Here is a 19,109-nt window from a genome sequence, read left to right as displayed (position 1 = left end):
CCTGCGGTCCAGAGAGACCCGGTTCCCGCTAAGGGCATGTACCTCGGTTGCAGTTTGTCCCCGGCCCTGGTTGGTCATGCGGGTGGCAACCACTCGATGTGTCCCTTTCACATCGATGTTTCTCTCTCTCTCTCTCTCTGTCTCTCTCTCTCTCTCTTCCTCTCTCTAGCCCTCCCACTCTATCTGAACAAAAAATGGGAAAATGTCCTCGGGTGAGGATAAAAAAAAAAGGAGAGGCAGTGTGGCTAGTGTGGCTCAGTTGGTTGAGCATCATCTCATGAACCATGCAACAAGAGGTCACGAGTTTGATTCCCAGGTTGCAGGCTTGATCCTCAGTGGAGAGCATGCAGGAGGCAGCCTATTGATATTTCTCTCTCCCATTGATGTTCTCTCTCTCTCTCTCTCTCTCTCTCCCCCTTCCTCTCTCTAAAATCAATAAAAATATATTTAAAAAATGAATGAATGAATGAATGAATGAATGAATGAATGAATGAATAAATAAATAAATAAATAAATAAAAAGGAATAGGCAGCCCAGGGCCATGGTTGGTGTGGACTCTGTGGGGGAATCCTGGGTTGCAAGGCTTTTGTGTGGCCTTTGGTGAGTCACTAGACCTCTCTGGGCCTATTTCCTTATCTGGAAAATGTGGAGAAAAGCAGTACTGCATCTCTTGTTCAAGATGAAGCAGTAGGATGTGCATAAACCCTAGGCTTTGGTGCACCATAGCTGCTTTTGATGCACAGTTGGTGTTTGGGGTGGGAGTGGGCCCTCTAGAAATGCTATGTGGTGGGGGTGTCTGGGAAGGTCCCTGGGGCTGCTCTCAGTTGCGCCATTCAAAATGACTACTCTTTGGACTGACTGGGGTCACAGGTGGGACCCCTGGGGTGGCCGCTGGTGGAGTGGGTGTGGGATTTCTCAAATCCACAAAGGGGAGAGGTCTGGAATCTGGAGTGAGCTGGGCTTGGGGTCAAGTCTGCCTCTAGATGACTTGAAGTGTGGTTTTGGGCAAGTCACTCTGTTCCCTCTGAATGAAGTGTGACTGGTCCTTGCCAGCCCTGCTGGGATGGTTCACAGGCATCCAATGCGATGGCAGAGGGGCAGGTGCTGCATAAACTTAAAGTACTGTGCCCATTTCAGTGAGTGACATTCCTGCCACCCCCTCAGTGGCCTCCCCTGGCAGTTTGAATAACTAAGCAAGGAGTTAAACCTTCGATCCCTATGAGGACTTCAGGGATTGAGGAAAAAGGGGACTTGAGCTGTTGGGGTAGGGTTAGGCCTTGGGGACCCCTGGGGTAGGACAGCATGCCTCATCTGCACACCTCATCTCTGCTCACCAAGACCCTCAGCAAAGCATTTCCAGCCTTTACAGTGGGGAGAGATCTAGGAGTCAGACTTTTTTTTTTTTATCCTCACCCAAGGACACTTTTGCATTTATCTTCAGATAGAGCAAGAGGGAGAGAGAATGGAAGAGAGAGAGACATCAACATGAGAGACACATTGACTGGCCGCCACCCACACGACCCCAACCGGGGCCAGGGACAACCTGAAACCGATGTAACGCGCCCTTAGTGACAACCAAACCTGGGACTCTCTGGTCCGCAGGCCAACACTCTAATCTCTGTGCCAAACCGGCCAGGGCTAGGAGTCAGACTCTTTATACAGTCAGGGAAGTGGTAGCCCAGAGAGGCTGCAGCCACGTCTAGGGTCACCGAAGGAGAGCAGAGGTGAGATCCCAGGTCTCCTCTCTCCCATCCACCAGGTTTAAGGTAGACATGTGTCATCCCAGCAGGTGTGACTCAGTGATGTGTTTATTGCCAGAGTCCAGATTCTACAGTGGGGTGAGGGGTCACCCTATCAAGCTCCGGCCCGGCTCCTCCATGGTGTCCTCAGATGCGGATGTGGAAGGTGCTGTGTGCAAAGAGGAAAGGACTCAGTGTCATCAGGCAGAAGGCAGCCCTCCCGCATCTTCCTCCCCAACACTCCCGTAGGGAGTCCCCTAGGCAGGCCAGTAGTCACATGGGATGAACCCCCTCAAGAAGCCCTAGGCTGTGAGCTTCCCCAGTGTTTGGGAGCACATTTCTCTGAATCAAAGTTTACATGTAGACTTGCTGTAGGACTCTGAGGGAGTGGCTGCCCCTCTCCGGGCTTCAGTTTACTCCCCTGTGAAGTGGGGATCATAGCTGTCCCTCCTTCATAGGGCTGTATTGAGGGCTGGGAGCAGGACACACAGAAGGTGCTCCATTGTCCCACTGTCATTCATGTCTCCTCGCCAGGAGACCAGCTGTGCTTATCCAAGGCAGAGAAAGGAGATGCTCTGGCATGTGAGGACACCGATGGCAGCAGCCACACCAGCAACCACAGCACACAGTTCCTGAGCACCTACTGTGTGCCAGGCACTGCTCTAAATTTTTTCCATGTACTGACTTGGGGGTCAGCCAACTTTTTTCTAAAAAGGGCCAAATAGCTGATATTTCCAACTTTACACAACGACTAAACTCTGCCTTGTAACTCGAAAGCAGCCTTAGACAATATGTACACCAAGGGTGTGACTGTGTCAGTAAAACTGTTGATGAGCCTGCAAATTTCAACTTCATATCACTTAGGCCCTGGCCGGCTTGGCTCAGCGGTTCGAGCGTCGGCCCAAGGACCAAGAGTCGTAGGTTCGATTCTGGTCTAGGGCATGTACCTCAGTTGTGGTTCCATCCCCAGTCCTGGTTAGGGTCGTTCAGGAGGCAACCAGTTGATGTGTCCATCTCACATCAATGTTTCTCCCCCCCCCCCCCAACTCTATCTTAAAAAGCAATGGAAAAATATCCTCTGGTGAGAATTTTTTAAAAGTCAATTTCATATCACTTTCAAGTGTCATGGAGTATTATTATTCTTTGATATTTTCCCCCTCAAACATTTAAAAATGCAATTTAAAAACTATTTTTAGCTCATTGGTACAAAAAACAGGTGGTGGGCAACCTCCTGTACTAACTCATGTAACCTTTGCAATCCGCCCTCCAGTGGGGGCTCTGATTCTCCCCAGGGCTACCAAGTACAGTTGTACAGTGTGTCCACTGCAACATATTCAGGCAAGTGAGGCTGAAGTTCATCCAAAGAGCTGTGAGGTTCCTAATTATCCCTATTTTAAAGATGCAGGGACTGAGCCCAGGGAGGCTGAGAAGGTTCCCCAAGTTCACAAACAAATGAATGAAGGAACTTTTGCAAATGGAGTCTATGAACTAGTCCCATCAGATCCTTCCTCACACGTGGAAATGACTGTGTGCACTGAAAAGAGTGTCACCTGAGGAAGTCGGGTGCCCGCAGGATCATGTTCTGGAAGTCTTCCAGGGACAGCCGCCCATCATGGTCTCCATCGGCCTCATCCAGCACCTTCTCGCACACCAGGGTCACCTCTTCAGAGCTCAGCTCCCCTCGTGTCAGCTTGGTCACCGTCTGCTCCAGGTCCCACATACAGATGTAGTCATCGTTGTTAAAGTCTGTGAAGTAGTATGGATGGGAACATGGGGTGGCAGACAGCAAGTGGCAAGCAGGCTGGGCCGGCATGGGCATATCTTGTCTCCATGTTACAGAGGAGGAAACTGAGGCACCAGAGGGAACCTAAGACCCTCAGAGAAAAACTGGGTCTCGCTCTGAATTGGGCATGGACAAGTTCATTTGTTCATACATTCTACAGTATGTATTGAGTACCTACTATATGCCAGGTAACATGATAACTTTTTCATTCATTCATTCACTCAACATTTATTTATTGAGCACTTATTATGTACCAGGCAACATGAACTCTGTTTTTAATTCATTCATTCAACAAGTATTTATTGAGCACTATGTGGCAGGTACAGGAGGCAGACGGTGAACCAAACAGACACTGTTGCTGCCCTGGGTCTCCTCAGAGAAAAATCAATAAGAAGTAAATAGATCAATGGACAAGAAATTAAGCAGCATTATTCCATGCTAGGAGAGAAATCAAATGGGGAGTGGAGAATGACTGAGGGAGGGGTGGGGGCTACTTTTGACCAAGACTTTAAGATAAGAAGGAGCCAGGAGAAAGGTATTCTGGGAAGAGGATACAGCAGAGGCAAAGGCTGGGAGATAGAGTTTGGAGTGTTGGAGGAAGAGTGAGACCAGTGTGTCTGGAACAGAGTGAGCAAGGAGATGAGGTCAGGAGGTATGGGGTGAGTGGAAGACAAAACAGAGCTGGGCCTTGAAGCACTTGGGGAGACACTGTGACAAAGGGCAGCTCCTGATCCTGGAGCTGGGCTTGTTTCTACTCCCCACCACACAGCCCCTACCCTGGACCCTGCACGCACCATAGATTTTAAAAGCATAGTAGGCTTTGAGGTCACGGGGAGCCATTTCACTCATCACTGAAAACATGTCCAGGAAGTTGTCCAGGGTCATGTGGCCATCCCCATCCTCAGAGAAGACCTGGGCAATCCTTTGACGGAACGGGTTGTCCTGGGGACAGGAAGCAGGGCAGCCATCACTGACTAGGGTCTCAGGCTCCACATGGTCTCATTCTCAGCATCCACCTTCTTGGGAACCCCCGAGTACCCCCCACCAAGACTCCCTCCCTCTCATGGTCCCTAGAAAGGACTTCAGGCACTTCCACACTCTGTTCCTATGCTCTGGGTGGTGGTGTCTCTACTTCCAGCTACAGAGGCAGCCACGTGGCCCTGGTAAGGACAATCAGAGATTTCCATTCACCTGGCAACTGTGATTGGCTCTGTGATAGGCATGTGACAAAGTGGCCAACCAGAGGCTGCCCTAGGATGTTTTTTAAAAAATTGGGGTGACGGGATCTGCTTTCTGCTGGTTACAGAGCTGACAGGAGGAAACCTGGGCACTGGGCGGTTCCCTGTACTATCTCAAGAAGAAGGGCTGATTCAGACTGACGCCTCGTCCTGGGAGGATCTGAGAGCTGGAAGGAGATTCCGAAGCCCATCCTCAGAGACCCTGGTTCCTGCTGTACCTGATGCTAGTCCTGCGCCTGGATTTTTTTGCTCATGTGATCTAATCCATTCTGTCCCTTTTGAATAAGGTTTTTGTCCCAGTCATCTCTGTGCACAGTCACTCACTCCACAAGTCCCCTTCAGAGGCACAAACCATGTGTTGCATATCCAGCTAAGAGGAACCTGTATTTAGCTGCTCTTACTATGAAAAGAACTAACATTCCCTAAGTGCCTGCCATGCAACAAGCCTTGTGTTAAGCCCTTGCCTGCTTTATCCTATCTCATCCTCCCAACAAGCCAGGATTTGAATCCTGTCTCTGTCACGTCCTGGCTGTGTAGCCATGAACAAGTGTCTTAACCTCTCTGAACTTCAATTTTCTCATCCATAAAATGGAAATAATTGCAGCACTCACCTCATAGGAATGCAGCAAGGAACAATGCTCTATTTTCCCCTGCCCTCCCCAATGCCTCGGCATACCTTCAGCTCGGGCATGCTGCTGATGAGCTCATAAGGCACCTTCACATCAGGGTAGCTGGTATAGTCAAGGGGGACAAGCTGGGGAGCCAGGTCCTGATAGCGATAGAAGAGCCTGGTACAGGGATAGAAACACCGGGAAGGGTTGGGAGATGATGTGAGGGAGTGGACTTGACCCATTCTCTCTCACTCGCAGGTGCTCACTCCATACTGAAAGATGCTGGGTCCTAAGAGCCATCAGCCCTAGGCACAGTCTTCAGGCACACAGGCACTTCTCTATCCCTGGGGTCACAGCCAAGAGGGCCCCAGAGCTCAGGGGAAAGCAGGCCAGGGAGGAGGAAGGACTTTCTGAAGGAGGAGGCATTGGTGCTGGGCTTTGAAGCATGAATAGAAGCTCACCAGGTAGATTGGGTTGGCAGACGAGTGAGTACTTAAGGCGAGGTCATTTTACAATAAGCATTTTGAGAATCTGAGCCAACCTATGAATCTCTGGACATCATCACGTTATTGGCAAAACTATGCCTCTAAAGATCCCCATCTTCATTCTTTCCTTCTCTCCCTTATGAGAAGCAGGCTTCCCTCAATGGGGCAGAGCAAAGACAAAGGCTATTATTCATTTTTTTGAAACAGTGACTAAAATGCATTTTGGAAAACACCAAATGTCTACACACTACCTAGTCTGGGAGGCCAGCTCTCCACTCTGATGACCTCACCTGGGGATGTCGTACCGTCATTGGAGCATGCTGAGCGGCAGCCTTGTAGAGACCATCCTTGATGAGTTAGAGGTCCCCAAGCTTGTAGAGACTGTCTCAGAAGGGGACAGGAGCCCCTGGGCCATATGCTGACTAGGAACTTAAGGAGGGAGTATCCAGAATTTAGTCATGACCACCCAGTTCCTTATTTGAGTACCCTCTGGGAACAACCTGAGTTTGAGTTTCTGTATGGACTTGAGCAAGTCCCTCTTCCCCTCTGAGCCTCAGTCAGTCAGTCTAACAGGTGAGAAGCTTGGGACAGACCAAGTGTCAGCCCTCAAATTCCTTGGGACTTGACCCATCTAAAAAGCCAGAGTCAGCCTCCCCTGTGCAAGCCTCAGTTTCCCCATTAGTAATTTGATCATCATGGCCAGGGTGACCCTGCCAACTGTCCTCACCCAGACAATGGGGCTCACTCATGAAAGGTGTGCCCATCAATAATGGATGTCCTATGCCCACACAATTGGACCCTTGGCCTCAATCACTCTGCAGCCAAACCTTGGCCAGCTTAGGTTTCACAGCTCCAAGTTCCTGGGTCAGGGCCTCTGGACAATGGCACCATGGGCCGAGCGATGATGCCGGATACCCATCTATGCCTGTCTCACTCACGCCAGGGACTTGCAGCTGCCTCAGGGTGCCTCACCATACCCTCACCTTGATGCCATCCCCATAGCCCAGAGAGGGCTGTGGACTCTGCCTCTGGACTCCCAGCCTCCAGTCCCAACCTCTTCACATTGGCCTCAGGGAGGACTTTCTAACATGCTGATTTGTCTCTTCTCTGCTCACACACTCTCCATGGCTCCCTGCCACCCTCAGGAGAAAGTTCAAGCTTGTCACATTAAAGGCATGACAATAAGACAAAATACGACTTCTCAACCTCCCCACCTCTGCTCCATCTACTGAAAATGAGCACTCTGCCGTGAATCATTGAGTCTTGTCAAACTGCAAACATCCCCCAGCAATGTATAGAAAGTTGTTTCCAGGTCTTCCTCCCTTCCTCCCCAGACTGACCTCATGATCTCCTTCCTTGTGAAGAAGGTGCAGTCCTGCGGAGAGAGATGCTGGCTTGGCCCAGACCTTGCCCAGGGGGCCTCCTCCTCTCCCCACCACCCCATGCTCATCTCTGCTGATGCTGCACACAGGAACCCTTGCTGACTGCACACCCGGGACCAAGGGATGCTGTTCCCATTCCTCAGGCCAGGAATCCAAGGTTGCCAAACCCACTAAGGACCCTGCCCATCCCTCCTACCTGATATGCTTCCAACTGCTCATGAGTGAAGACTGTTTGCTTGTTGCCCATGGTGAAGGCCACCACCAGGAACAGGCTCCAGAAGCCCCCAGTCTCCCCAGGGCCATGCGGTTGCCAGGCTGCCACACATCAGTGTCTGGGAAAATCTCCCTGCCCTGGCTGTCACCCGCCCACCCGCTCCATCACCCCCAGCCTGGGTGAGACTCAAGTTACAGCCAAGCTCTTTGGACAACAGCCTGAATATGTCCATGGCCACCAGGGCAAGGAGAAGGGCTGTGGGAGGTCACAGAGCCTCAGACCACATCTGCCATCACCGGGTGAGCCTATGAAGAAAGAATACCTTTGAGAGACAGGCAGGGTGGTGGAGAGGCTGCAAGCACACTCCAACTCAAATACCAATTCTCCACCCATGAGCTGTGCTGCTTCAGGCAAGTCACCTGACCTCTCTGAGCCTTGTTTTATAAGATGGAAATTACTTTAGTACCTACCACATAGAGCTGTTTTGAAGATCTAATAATCATCAACAGGCATAAGTTTCAGTAAACAAGGTGAATAAGCTCTAAGATCTGCTGCACAACATTGTACAACATTAATGTATTGTACATTTAAATTTTTCTTAAGAGGATAGGTCTCATGTTAAGTGTTCTTACCACAAAAACAATAAATAAATAAAATAAATAAAAACATGCAACTATCATGTGATCCAGCACTTGCACTCTTGAGCAGGCCAGAGAAATGAAAACTTATGTTCACACAAAAAGCTATAATGGATGTCTTATGGAAAACACCCCATATGTCCTCTCCCCTTAGAATATAAGCTATAAATGGGGCAATATAAACTCAAATGGACAAAAATTCATTCAGGGTGGGGCCCAAAAATCTTAGTTGTTTCAATAGTTTGTGGCCCTCCAAAGCTCCACCCTCCCTGACAAAATCTTATTCATCAGCATTTAACTTCTCTCATTAAATTAAAATTAAGTTAAAGTGTTTTTAGGGGGTGATAATGAGAAAAAAGGTTGAGAAATACTGTCTTAAAGGTATTTACACACATTTACAATGGACAGTTTCATAGTGTGGTGACAAAAGCAAGTATGGAACACTTAGCCTTGATTGGATCACAATTGTGCCTCAGTTTCCCTACCTACAAAATCAGGATGGTTTATGTAATAGGGAGCCTGTAAGAGTAAATTAGATGAACCCTGGCTAGTTTGGCTCAGAGGTTAGAGCGTGGGCCTGTGGACCAGAGAGTCCCGGATTCGGTTTCCGCTAAGGGCACCTACCTCGATTGCAGTTCGCCTGGCCCCGGTTGGGGTTGTGTGGGTGGCAGCCAGTCGACATGTTTCTCTCACATTGATGGTTTTCTCTCTCTTCCTCCCTCTCTCCTTCCTGCTCTATCTGAAGATAAATGCAAGTGTCCTCGGATGAGGATAAAACAAAATAAAAATAAAGTACAAGTTTCTTTTAAAAAAAAGAGTAAATGAGATGATTCATATAAATTCATACAAAGTATTAACTGTTGTTATCATTGTCCCCATTTTATTAGGAAAGGGAAGAACAGAGACGTCAAGACCCTTGCTCCAGGGCACACAACCTTGGAAGTGCCAGAGACCAGCTCCAGTTGAGTGTTTCCTGTCCCTCTCTGAGGAGCTGATTCTGTCAAGGACAGCCCCAAACGGAAACTGGCACAGACTGGCAGCCCCCATCCTTCTCTTTGGGCACACATCCAATTCTGGAATGCCAAAGGGTGAGCCTCTGGCTGGAGAACTGGGTAGTCACTTGCTGCCCCCCGCAGGCAGAACTGGGAAATTCAAGCACCGAGACATCCTTTGTCCAGAGTCGTCTAGATTTGGGTATGCTTGCTTTTTCTCTCTCTCCTTCTTCCCCTACAATTTGGACAAACTAAAATGCATATTACCCATTGAACCCTCAAAATATGGCAAGAAAATAAAACAAGACATCCAAATGCACGCAGAACACTAAAAAAAGACGTTGGGTTTTTAAGAAATGCGGTTTGTCAAGTTAGCTTTACTTGTGGGGAAACCAAGAGCAAAAAAACCGGAAGTGAGTGCCAAAGCCGGAAGTGTGTCGAGACCAGATGAGAAGGAGGCGGTAGAGCCTGACTCTCCAGGACTAGCCGGTCACCCGGAAGTGTGGCGGAGTCAGATACCGAAGGCGCATGAACACCGCTTAGCTCGGCCAATGAAGACGGAGTGAGGCGGAAGTTGGGCCGCACACAGCGTTCTCAAACAGGAAGTGTGGCTGTTTGTTTCTGAACTGCGGCCAGGCGCCATGGCGGCCTACGAGCAGGTCCAGAAGGGGCCCTTGAAGCTGAAAGGCGTCGCAGAGCTCGGCGTGACCAAGAGGTGAGTCCCAAGAGCCGGCGGGAACCCATCTTTTGCCCCCTTAAGCCACTTTCTGAGACCCTGGGCTCTTGCTCTTTTACCCGACCTTACCCCGCTTCCATCCCCAATCCGGACTCCCTTCCCAGGAAGAAGAAGAAGAAGGACAAAGACAAGGCAAAACTCCTGGAAGCCATGGGAACGAGCAAAAAGAACGAGGAGGAGAAGAGGCGCGGCCTGGACAAGCGGACCCCGGCCCAGGCGGCCTTCGAGAAGATGCAGGAGAAGCGGGTGAGTAGGCTGGGGATGCCCCGCTCCGTGGGCCCGGGTTTCTCGGAGTGGGTGCTTAGGAAGGGCCAGGAGACCAGAAACCCAGACAGCCCCAGGACGCTTGGAGGAGGGCGAGCAGAGAGGACCTTAATTCCGGGGAGGGGATGCTTTGTGAGAAGAACAACCCACTACTTGGGGAGCTCTGAGGACAGGAAGCCCCTCAGGCCCCGGTGGACGGCAGATGGAAGAGCTAGAGCTGGAGACCCGGGTTTGGATTCCAGTGCTGTCCCTCATTTGCCCCGTGACAGGGGGCAAGTAACTCATCTTCTCCCCCTGCCTCATTTTTCTCATCTGTAGGGGTCAGGATAGTAATTTTTTAAAAAGAGGAATTAGACTTTTAAAATGCAAGTATAGCATTTGTTACTAGGTCTGGTATAAGGTCAACGCTCAGTTGATGTTAGTTCTTGATATTAAATGGCTGTACTCCAAGTCACCATAAAGTCTGTTTCCATGACTTGTTGGCAGATTCAATTATGTTTTTTTAAGGCTCTGTTAAGGTGTTTATTTTAATGTTAAACACTTAATAAATGTGGGCAGTTGGGGACAGGAGGAATCAGCCTTAGATAGATAAGCTTGGCCCTTACACTGGGCGGGGGGAGGGAGTAATAGGTCTATTTTAGTGGTTCTCAACTGAGGGCCATTTTGTCCCCCTACTTACATTCCCAAGAAGTCATTTGGCAATGTTTGGAGACATTTTTGTTTGTCATATAACTCAGGCTGGGTGCTCCTGGCATCTAGTGGGGTGGAGGCCAGGGATGCTGCTGTGTATCCTACAGTGCTTGAGACAGCGCATCCTACAGGAAAGAATGATCTAATCCAAAATGTCAACGGTGTCCAGGCTGAGAAACTAATGCTGGTCTGGGTGATATTAGGGGAAAGTTTACTCATTGCTCCTACACCTAATTCAGTCATCAAAAAAAAGGGGGGGGGGGGGCGAGATGCACTGACTTTGGCAAAATAGACCTGGGTTCTACTCTGTCTCTACCGTTTGTTGGTGGTGTAACTCTGGGCAAGTGGGCTAACCTTCCATGCCTCAGTTTCTTCATCTGTAAAGTGGAGCTGAAGTCCCTACCTCACTGTTTTGTGGTGAGGATTTAACAAGTGAATGTACTTAAGTCCCTTCCCTAAGGTTATAGTCAGGAGCAGGGCTGAACTGTTATTACTGAATCAGGGGTGGGGTAGGGAAGAGGCTAATGCAACCTACAAGGTCAGGCAGTAATAGTGGAAGCTATGGAAGGTGTTGGGTTTGGGATAGATTGGGTGTGGGCCAGGAAAAAGAATCAAGGATGACCAAGATTTTTTAGCAGGAGAAGCTGGGTGAATGAATGCACCGGTTACTAAGATAGGAAGGACTGCTGGTAAGGCACATTTCTAAAGGAAGGTATCAAGATCTCGGATTTTAGGAAAGTCAGATTTGAGGTGCCTGTTAGAAATTCAAGTGGAGAATTCTCGTGGACAGTTTGCCATCTGAATCTGCAGTTTGATGGAGAGGTCTGGGCCCCAGATAAACATTTGAAATTGCTGTGGGATTGGATGAACTCCTCTGAGGAGGGACAGTGACAGAAGAGGTCTGAGGTCTGACATCTGGAGATTAGAGGGTGGCAGAGAAGAAATAGCAAAGGAGCATGGGAAGGAGGAATAACAGGTGAGAGTGTGTTTTGGAGCTGAGTGGGAAAGTGTTTTGAGGAGGAGGAAGTGAGTGATCAACTAAGTCATATGCTGCCAAGAGGTCTCATGAGGTGCGCATGGAGAGCCCTTAGTTCACATTTGGAATGAGGAGGAAGAAAGACTGATTAAACATGATATTGTATGTTAACTATAATTAAAAATAAATGTAAAAAGAAAGGTAGATTAGAATCGATCCAAGAGAAGGTGGGGAAAGGCAGAGATGGAGACAAGGAATAGAAATGGCTCTTGGGAGATTTACTGTCAAGGGGAATAGAAAAATGGGCCTGTAACTGAAGGTGGTGGAAGGTCAAGAGGAAATTTTTGTTGTTGGCATTTAAAACGGGAACTACTGTAGCCGTGTTTTGTTTTGTTTTTTGACCCAGGAGAAAGGTGAGGTGACCCAGGAGAGAGAGGTGAGGTGGATGAGACACAAGGGGGAGGTATGGGCAAAGCTAGGTACAGTTGGGCAATGCAGACTCCCTCATGGAAGGTGTTTGAGGAGTGCAGGGAGCATGAAGGCTGGATAGCTCCCGAGTGTCAGGCCCTTGAGGTGGGCCCCCGCATGTTGGAACGGGTCAGGGCTTGGTATCTCCAGGTTCATTACCAGCTGTGCACTCTGGTTCTTATTTTCTTTTCTTTTTAATTCTCGCCCGAGGATATTTTTCTATTTATCTTCAGATAGAGAGAGGGGGAGACAGGGAGAGGGACACATCAACTGGTTGCCTCCCGCCTGACCCGACCAGGTCCGGGGATGAACCACAACCAAAGTACATGCCCTTGGCCGGAATCGAACCCAGAATTCATTGGTCCACGGGCCAATGCTCTACTGCTGAGCCAAACTGGCCAGGGCAGTTCTTATTTTCTCTGTGTGTGAAGTAGAGATGATGACAGCACCCAAGACACCCTGTAAACTTGGTGCATGGAGTCAGGAGAGAGGAGGCAGAACCTTGCCAAGGGCCTGGGATTGGTGACAGCTGCTAAAGTCAGTCTGGCCTCAGTGAGGAGACACAGGCCGCATGTGGGCTCACAGCTGCAAGAAGAAAGGCAGGGATGGACAGGGCACACACTTCAGAGGGAGGGTCAGCGATTTGGAACTGTCTTGAGGCAGAGGGAGATGAAGCAGCAAAGGAGAAGAAGAGGGAGAGGGAGCAACAGCCAGATGGCAGCTGACAGTATTATCTCATGGGTCTGGGTAGACTGGGCTTAGCTGTGGTTCTGCTGACCTTGCTTAGAGTTTGTTGCAGTCAGATGGCAGTTGAGGCTGGAGGCCCAGCTGGGCTGGAACATCCAAGTTGGCTTTGCCATCACATGCCCATTGCTTCTGTGCCCTTTCCTTGGCTTCTACTCCAACCCCCCCATGTCATTTCATATGACATGTCCTTTCTTTCTAGTGAAGTCATCAGACTTCTTGCAGGATAGCTGGCTTCCAAGGGTACAAAGCAAAACATGCTGGGTCTTCTTATGGCTTCTGACTAGTACTGACACTACATTCTTTTAAGTAAAGTGAGTCATGGGACCAGTCCAGAATCAGTGCAGTCAGACAGCTGCACAAAGCCATGAATACCAGGCAGCGCAGTTTCTGGATGTATAGGGGGAGGGGTGGGCGACCAAAGTGAGTTGGCCACAGTCACCTAGCTAGTAAGTATAGAACCTGGTGCAGCTCCAGGTCTGTCTGGCTCTGCATCCCACTCTCAACTCTTACCAGGTACCACTGGGTATCGGGAGTGGTGGGGCAGGTCATAGTCGTGCTGGATACATAATCTAGAATCACTCATGAAGGTGATCTGGATCTTGTAGCTCTCCTGGCACAGTGAGCATCAAGATGGATATCATCGCTCAAGCACCTACTACTATGTGTCAGGCCCTTTCCTCATTTCTCATCCTTCCTCAAACCCCATCTGGGACTTTTTTTAAATGGGAATTCTGGCAGTTGCCCAAGGAAGCAGGAAGCACTTGTACAGCTTCCAGCAGAGTCTACCCAAGTCAATGCTAGTACATTTCCTGCCACACAGGCCAAATGCCAGCTGACCTGGATTTCTAGTGGGGTGTACTGTAGCCACGTGTTCCTGTCGGACCAGCCTGAGTGGAATTGAGGGACCTGAGATCCCCAGTTGTTTTAGGTTTGAGAGCCAGGCCAGCCAGGGCTCCCATCTTCCATCCTGTGCTGGCCTGGGCTATGTAGAGCACCTGACTCACCTGCATTTCTCTCCTCTCTTCAGCAAATGGAAAGGATCCTGAAAAAAGCCTCCAGAACCCACAAGCAAAGAGTGGAGGTAAGTCAGCATGTCCAGTGGGGGGAGGCTGAGCCAGTGGAGGTAGGTCCCAGCTGGGCCCAGAGGCTTGGAGCCAGCCAGGCAAAGGAGTCACTGGAGTGTCAGTGGGGAGGGGGTTTACCCAAACTCCCTGAGGTCATTGAGGGGAGAGGCCGGGGTTCAGGTGGCTATAAGGCTTGGTAGGATGGTTTGAGAGGAGGGGGCTCACTGAGGGGAGACAGGATATGGAGAAGTGGGGGTGGATGGTGCCATGTGTCCCTAATTCCCTGCTTGGTGCTGTGATGACATGGGCTTTTTCTTTGGCTTCCCCAGGACTTCAACAGACATCTGGATACACTCACAGAGCACTATGACATTCCCAAAGTCAGCTGGACGAAATAGCCTCCCCGCCCAGAGTATGGAGTGGCACCGAGGGGAAACAAAAGGCCAAGTTGGGGTTATGTTTGGTGCCTTTGGTATTTTCTAGAAACATTCTTTTATACACAGCCTGCATCTTCTGCTGAAACTTTGCTTTTCAAAGCAGTGTGCTCTCATTCTGGAACTTGATTAAAGTAAGATTAACTTTTTACTTTATTTCAGTTTCTCAGTAGCACACTGAAGATGAACCTTTTTAGTTTGGACTGGAAATTATTGAGAGTTTATCCAGAGATTAAGGTTATTTCTGTGTAAGTGCTGTGGAAGTGTTTTTATACCCAAGCTGCATCTAACTCATTTTGACAGCCAGCCAGCTATTTTTGCCTGGATGAAACTGACTCCAAAGGAGAAGAAGCTGCAACATGCAGACCCCATGGGGCCCTACATGGGCTGCCCTTCCAAGCTCCCTCTAGCTTGGGGCCTATGCTATTCCATCCAGAGCTTGGGGGAGCCACTTGCAGCTTTGTAGCTGTCTCAGCCATCTGGCCAGGGAGAATAACCACCCAAGACAAGGATGGAATGAACACCTTTCTCCTTTCTGAGCTGAGCTGGTGGCTGGCATGCAGCCTGTTTGCCCAGTCTCCCCATTCCAGGCATGTCAAGTGGGTGTTGCCAGGCAGACATTGCCAGTCAAGCACCACATTCTTTGTAATGGAACCCAGACACTGCCTGCCTCACTGCCCTCACCCCTGGGCTCCAGGCATCCTCCAGTGTTTATTCAGAGTTGGCACATACATGGAACCTGTTTGGCATTCCTGGCCTAAGGACACCTCAGGGTAATGGGACCAGGGCAGAGCCCCAGCACAGAGAAACATGGGTGCAGTCTAAGGGGGAGGACCCAGGTTCCAGTGCTGCACAGCCTTGGTCTTTGAGGGCCTGTGTGTCCCCAGCACATGAGGATCAGACTGTATATGCTACTGGGAAAAACAATCTCTGTTGACATAGATCTGAAAAAACAAATTGAGAAGAGAAAAATCTAAATGGGTTTGGGGCTGTCATGTGTGAACTACAGAATAAAGCCAACTAGTTATTAAATATAAGTCTGAGTGTTTCACTTACAGGCTGTTTATCACTAGATACTGTGTTTATCACTAGAAACTCTCCCTTTGGGATTTATTGCACATGAAGGATGTGTGCTGCAAAACAACTACTTGCCCTCAGTTTGAAGATGTGTTTTCACCTGTGGTTCTCACAACCCACATAAGAGAGGTGACATCCTTTCATTACCACTGGCTACTTTGGGCAGCCTTCCCTATTACCTGGTAGAAAGGCACCTGTAGGTCTTTTTTTATCCACAAGCCAGTGGTTGGGGTCTGAGCATGATGTGCTGTGAAAAGTCAGTACGTGGAAGATAAACATTCCAATTCTCCCTGCCTAACAAACTGCTCCAAAATGGAGTGGCTTAACACCACAGGATTTCTCTCTCCCAATTCTGTTGGTTGGGTGTGCTCAGTGGTTCTGTTCCATGTGGTATAGTTTAGTTCCACCGCATAGCTGTGTTGATTTGCCTGGAGCCAGAAAGTCCAAGGTGGTATCTTATCCTCGAGATTTCTCTGCACATGAGCGATTTCATTGGCCAATACAAGTCACATCATCCAGTCTGGGAGGGAACTACTCAAAGGCCTGAACACCAGGAGACATGGTTCATTGGTGGCCATCACAGTCTTTCATAATGGCTCTCAAATTCTGCTGAATGTTAGACATTAAAAACCAGTTTGGGGCGGTTTGGCTCAACAGTTAGAGCGTCAGCCTGCGGACCAGAGAGTTCCAGGTTCGGGTCCCATTAAAGGCACGTACCTCGGAGCTCCCCAGATGACCCTAATAGGCAGCAAATTTTGAGAAACCCTGATTTACCACAATAAATGGTGTTTTTTTCCTGAGATGTTGCAGAAGCTAAATCTGGTTTATACATTAAAATATAAATGCCAAGGATGAAATTCAGATGTGACTCAAATTCCTCCACATAAGGAGAAAAGATTACAAGTAATTATGTGAAGAGTGTTTACTGTGAGTTCTCTTGGCACTTGGGAGTCTGTTTCCTCAAAAGATGTTTTTCCTCCCAGCCCCTGTGATACTGTATTTAAACATCTAAAACTCCCAGAGCAAACCTGAAAGGAAATGTACCATAATGAGAGAAGTTACCTCTGGCTGGTTTTTCTTTTTGCATAACTTTCGGCATTTCCTCAGTTGTTTTTGTATGTGTTTGTTTTTCAGTGTGACATATAGTTCTGTAGTTTAAAAAAGACATGTTTTTCTAACACTGGTAAAGTATGAAGCTAGGGTTTCTTATAAGAACATTGTCAAAAAGCCTCTCTGGGCAGCTTTGTGCAAGAATGCTTCCAGACCAGGATTTACTTAGCAGTCCTCAAATATTCCAGTGTTCTCTGGATTTTCCTGCACTTATATCTCTATTCTAAGCAGAGGATATATTGCAAAAGCCATCTTTCAAAACTTCAGAGATAGGAGGAGAAGGAATGATCAAAAGTGAGAGGCAGGCACCCTGGCCGGTAGTTCAGTTGGTTGGAGCATGGACCCATAACCAAAAGGTTGTAGGTTCGATTCCTGGTCAAAGCCCATACCTAGGTTGCAGGTTTGATCCCAAGGTCGAGTTGGCAACTGATCGATGTTTCTCTCACACCGATTTTTCTCTCACACCGATTTCCTCTCTAAAAACCAATAAAAACATCTTGGGGTGAGGATTTTTAAAAAGTGAGAGGCATTTTGTCGAATGCTTTTTCAGCATCTACTGATAAGCTCAGCAATGTGGGAATAGAGGCATCATATCTCGACATAATAAAGGCCATATATGAAAGACCTACAACCAACATCATACTCAATGGGCAAAAACTAAAAGCATTTCCTTCAAGAAGAGGAACAAGACAGGAATGCTTACTTTCACCACTCTTATTTAACATAGTACTGGAAGTCTTAGCCACAGCAATCAGACATGAAGAAAAAATAAATGGGATCCAAATTGGAAAGGAGGAAGCGAAACTGTCATTATTTGCAGATGACATGATATTATACATAGAAAACCCTAAAGACTCCATCAAAAATCTACTAGACTTAAATGAATCTGGCAAAGTAGCAGGATACAAAATTAACGTCAAGAAATCGATGGCATTCTTATACACCAATGATGAAGTCACAGAAAGAGAAACTAAACAATCCCATTTACCATCATGGCAAAAAAGTTAAGATACCTAGTAATAAACTTAACCAAAGAAGTAAAGGACCTATTTGCAGAAAACTACAGGACATTCAAAAAAGAAATAGAGGAAGATATAAAAAAGTGGAAGCACATACCTTGTTCATGGATGGGAAGAATTAACATCATTAAAATGTCCATACTACCCAGTACAATCTATAGATTCAATGCAATCCCCTTTAAAATACCAACAACATATTTCACAGAACTAGAACAAATACTCCAAAAGTTTATATGAAACCAAAAAGGACCCCGAATAGCCACAGCAAGCTTGAAAAAGAAGAATAAAGTAGGAGAGATCATAATACCAGATATCAGGTTTAAACTTCAAAGCCACTGTAATTAGAACAGCCTGGTACTGGCATAAGAACAGACCTATAGATCAATGGAACAGAACAGAGAACTCAGAAATTGACCCAAGACATTATGCTCAATTAATATTTGACAAAGGTGGTAAGAGCATACAATAAAGACAATCTTTTTGTGTGTGTGTGTGGTACGTGCCCCTAGTGGGAACCAAACTCAGGACTCTCTGGTCCGCAGGTCGACGCTCAACCGCTGAGCCAAACTGGCCAGGCAAACTGGCCAGGGAGAGAGAGAGAGAGAACATCAATGGGAAAGAGAAATATCAATAGGCTGCCTCCTGCATGCTCTCCACTGAGGATCAAGCCTGCAACCTGGGAATCAAACTCGTGACCTCTTGTTGCATGGTTCATGAGATGATGCTCAACCAATTAAGCCACACTACCCAGGGCTGCCTCTCCTTTTTTTTTTTAATCCTCACCTGAGGACATTTTCCCTTTTTTTTTTTTTTTTTGTTCAGATAGAGTGGGGGGGAGGGAGGGGGGGAGGGGAGAGAGAGAGAGAGAGAGAGAGAGAGAGAGAGAGAGAGAGAGACATCGACGTGAAAGGGACACATAGAGTGGCTGCCACCCGCACGACCAACCAGGGCCAGGGACAAACTGCAACCGAGGTACGCGCCCTAAGCGGGAACCCGACCCGGGTGTCTCTGGACCGCAGGCCGAGGTGCTAACCGCTGAGTCAAACCGGCCAGGGCGGTAGTGACTGTTGATTCGGCTTGACTGCCATTCAGAGTTTGCTTTCTTTCCAAGTATCCACCACCTTACCCCTCTCCATTAAAGTGTATCACAATTGGTGACTGCATATTTATTTGTTTCCTAGACTCCCCCACCAGAATAGGAGTTACATAGGGTTGGGCCCCAGCTGGATCCATCAGGGGGATTTCTCACCTAACAACCCACAGGACGGAGTTTCCAGCGGCCAAGTCTTCGTCTGCAGCTAGAGGGTGCCCAGTATCGGTCGGCTCCTCCCGGCCCCGCCCCTCTAGTGCTTACTTCCGGGATGCTTTACGTGGGAGCGGGAAATACGGTCGCATTGGCCGTACTGCGCTTGCGCACACTGCGCTGTTTGGCTGTGCATTCT

At 48.4% G+C, this 19,109-nt stretch overlaps 2 protein-coding genes across 2 annotated transcripts; one reads left to right on the top strand and one right to left on the bottom strand.

The window, feature by feature from the left end:
• Positions 1-1,797: 1,797 nt before the first annotated feature.
• CIB3 (calcium and integrin binding family member 3) lies at positions 1,798-18,971 on the bottom strand. Its single transcript, XM_036241648.1, has 6 exons — positions 18,917-18,971; positions 7,197-7,231; positions 5,437-5,548; positions 4,317-4,464; positions 3,290-3,485; positions 1,798-1,908 (listed from the first exon to the last, which is right to left on the bottom strand). Exons 2-6 carry the CDS (start codon positions 7,199-7,201, stop codon positions 1,887-1,889), a joined length of 483 nt encoding a protein of 160 aa, XP_036097541.1. The 5' UTR covers positions 7,202-7,231; positions 18,917-18,971; the 3' UTR covers positions 1,798-1,886.
• Positions 9,678-15,479, top strand: FAM32A (family with sequence similarity 32 member A). Its single transcript, XM_036241649.1, has 4 exons — positions 9,678-9,797; positions 9,923-10,064; positions 13,991-14,044; positions 14,357-15,479. The coding sequence occupies exons 1-4, from the start codon at positions 9,724-9,726 to the stop codon at positions 14,423-14,425; spliced, it is 339 nt and encodes a 112-aa protein (XP_036097542.1). The 5' UTR covers positions 9,678-9,723; the 3' UTR covers positions 14,426-15,479.
• Positions 18,972-19,109: the final 138 nt, after the last annotated feature.

Source organism: Molossus molossus, unplaced genomic scaffold (genome assembly GCF_014108415.1).
Source record: "Molossus molossus isolate mMolMol1 unplaced genomic scaffold, mMolMol1.p scaffold_m16_p_4, whole genome shotgun sequence".
In the NCBI taxonomy this organism is placed as follows: Eukaryota; Metazoa; Chordata; class Mammalia; order Chiroptera; family Molossidae; genus Molossus; species Molossus molossus.
Note: the sequence above shows the minus strand (reverse complement) of the source record. Positions and strands in the feature narration are given on the sequence as shown.

What these genes read in the sequence shown, in the direction of transcription:
- CIB3 (XM_036241648.1), bottom strand. An exon ending in GCAGCATGCCCGAGCTGAAG is followed by an intron (nt 4,465 to 5,436) that starts GTATGCCGAGGC and finishes TCCTGTCCCCAG; the next exon opens with GACAACCCGTTCCGTCAAAG. An exon ending in CTATGCTTTTAAAATCTATG is followed by an intron (nt 3,486 to 4,316) that starts GTGCGTGCAGGG and finishes ACTACTTCACAG; the next exon opens with ACTTTAACAACGATGACTAC.
- FAM32A (XM_036241649.1), top strand. Translation starts at nt 9,724, where the DNA reads ATGGCGGCCTACGAGCAGGTCCAGAAGGGGCCCTTGAAGCTGAAAGGC. An exon ending in GAGCTCGGCGTGACCAAGAG is followed by an intron (nt 9,798 to 9,922) that starts GTGAGTCCCAAG and finishes CTCCCTTCCCAG; the next exon opens with GAAGAAGAAGAAGAAGGACA. An exon ending in CCCACAAGCAAAGAGTGGAG is followed by an intron (nt 14,045 to 14,356) that starts GTAAGTCAGCAT and finishes TGGCTTCCCCAG; the next exon opens with GACTTCAACAGACATCTGGA.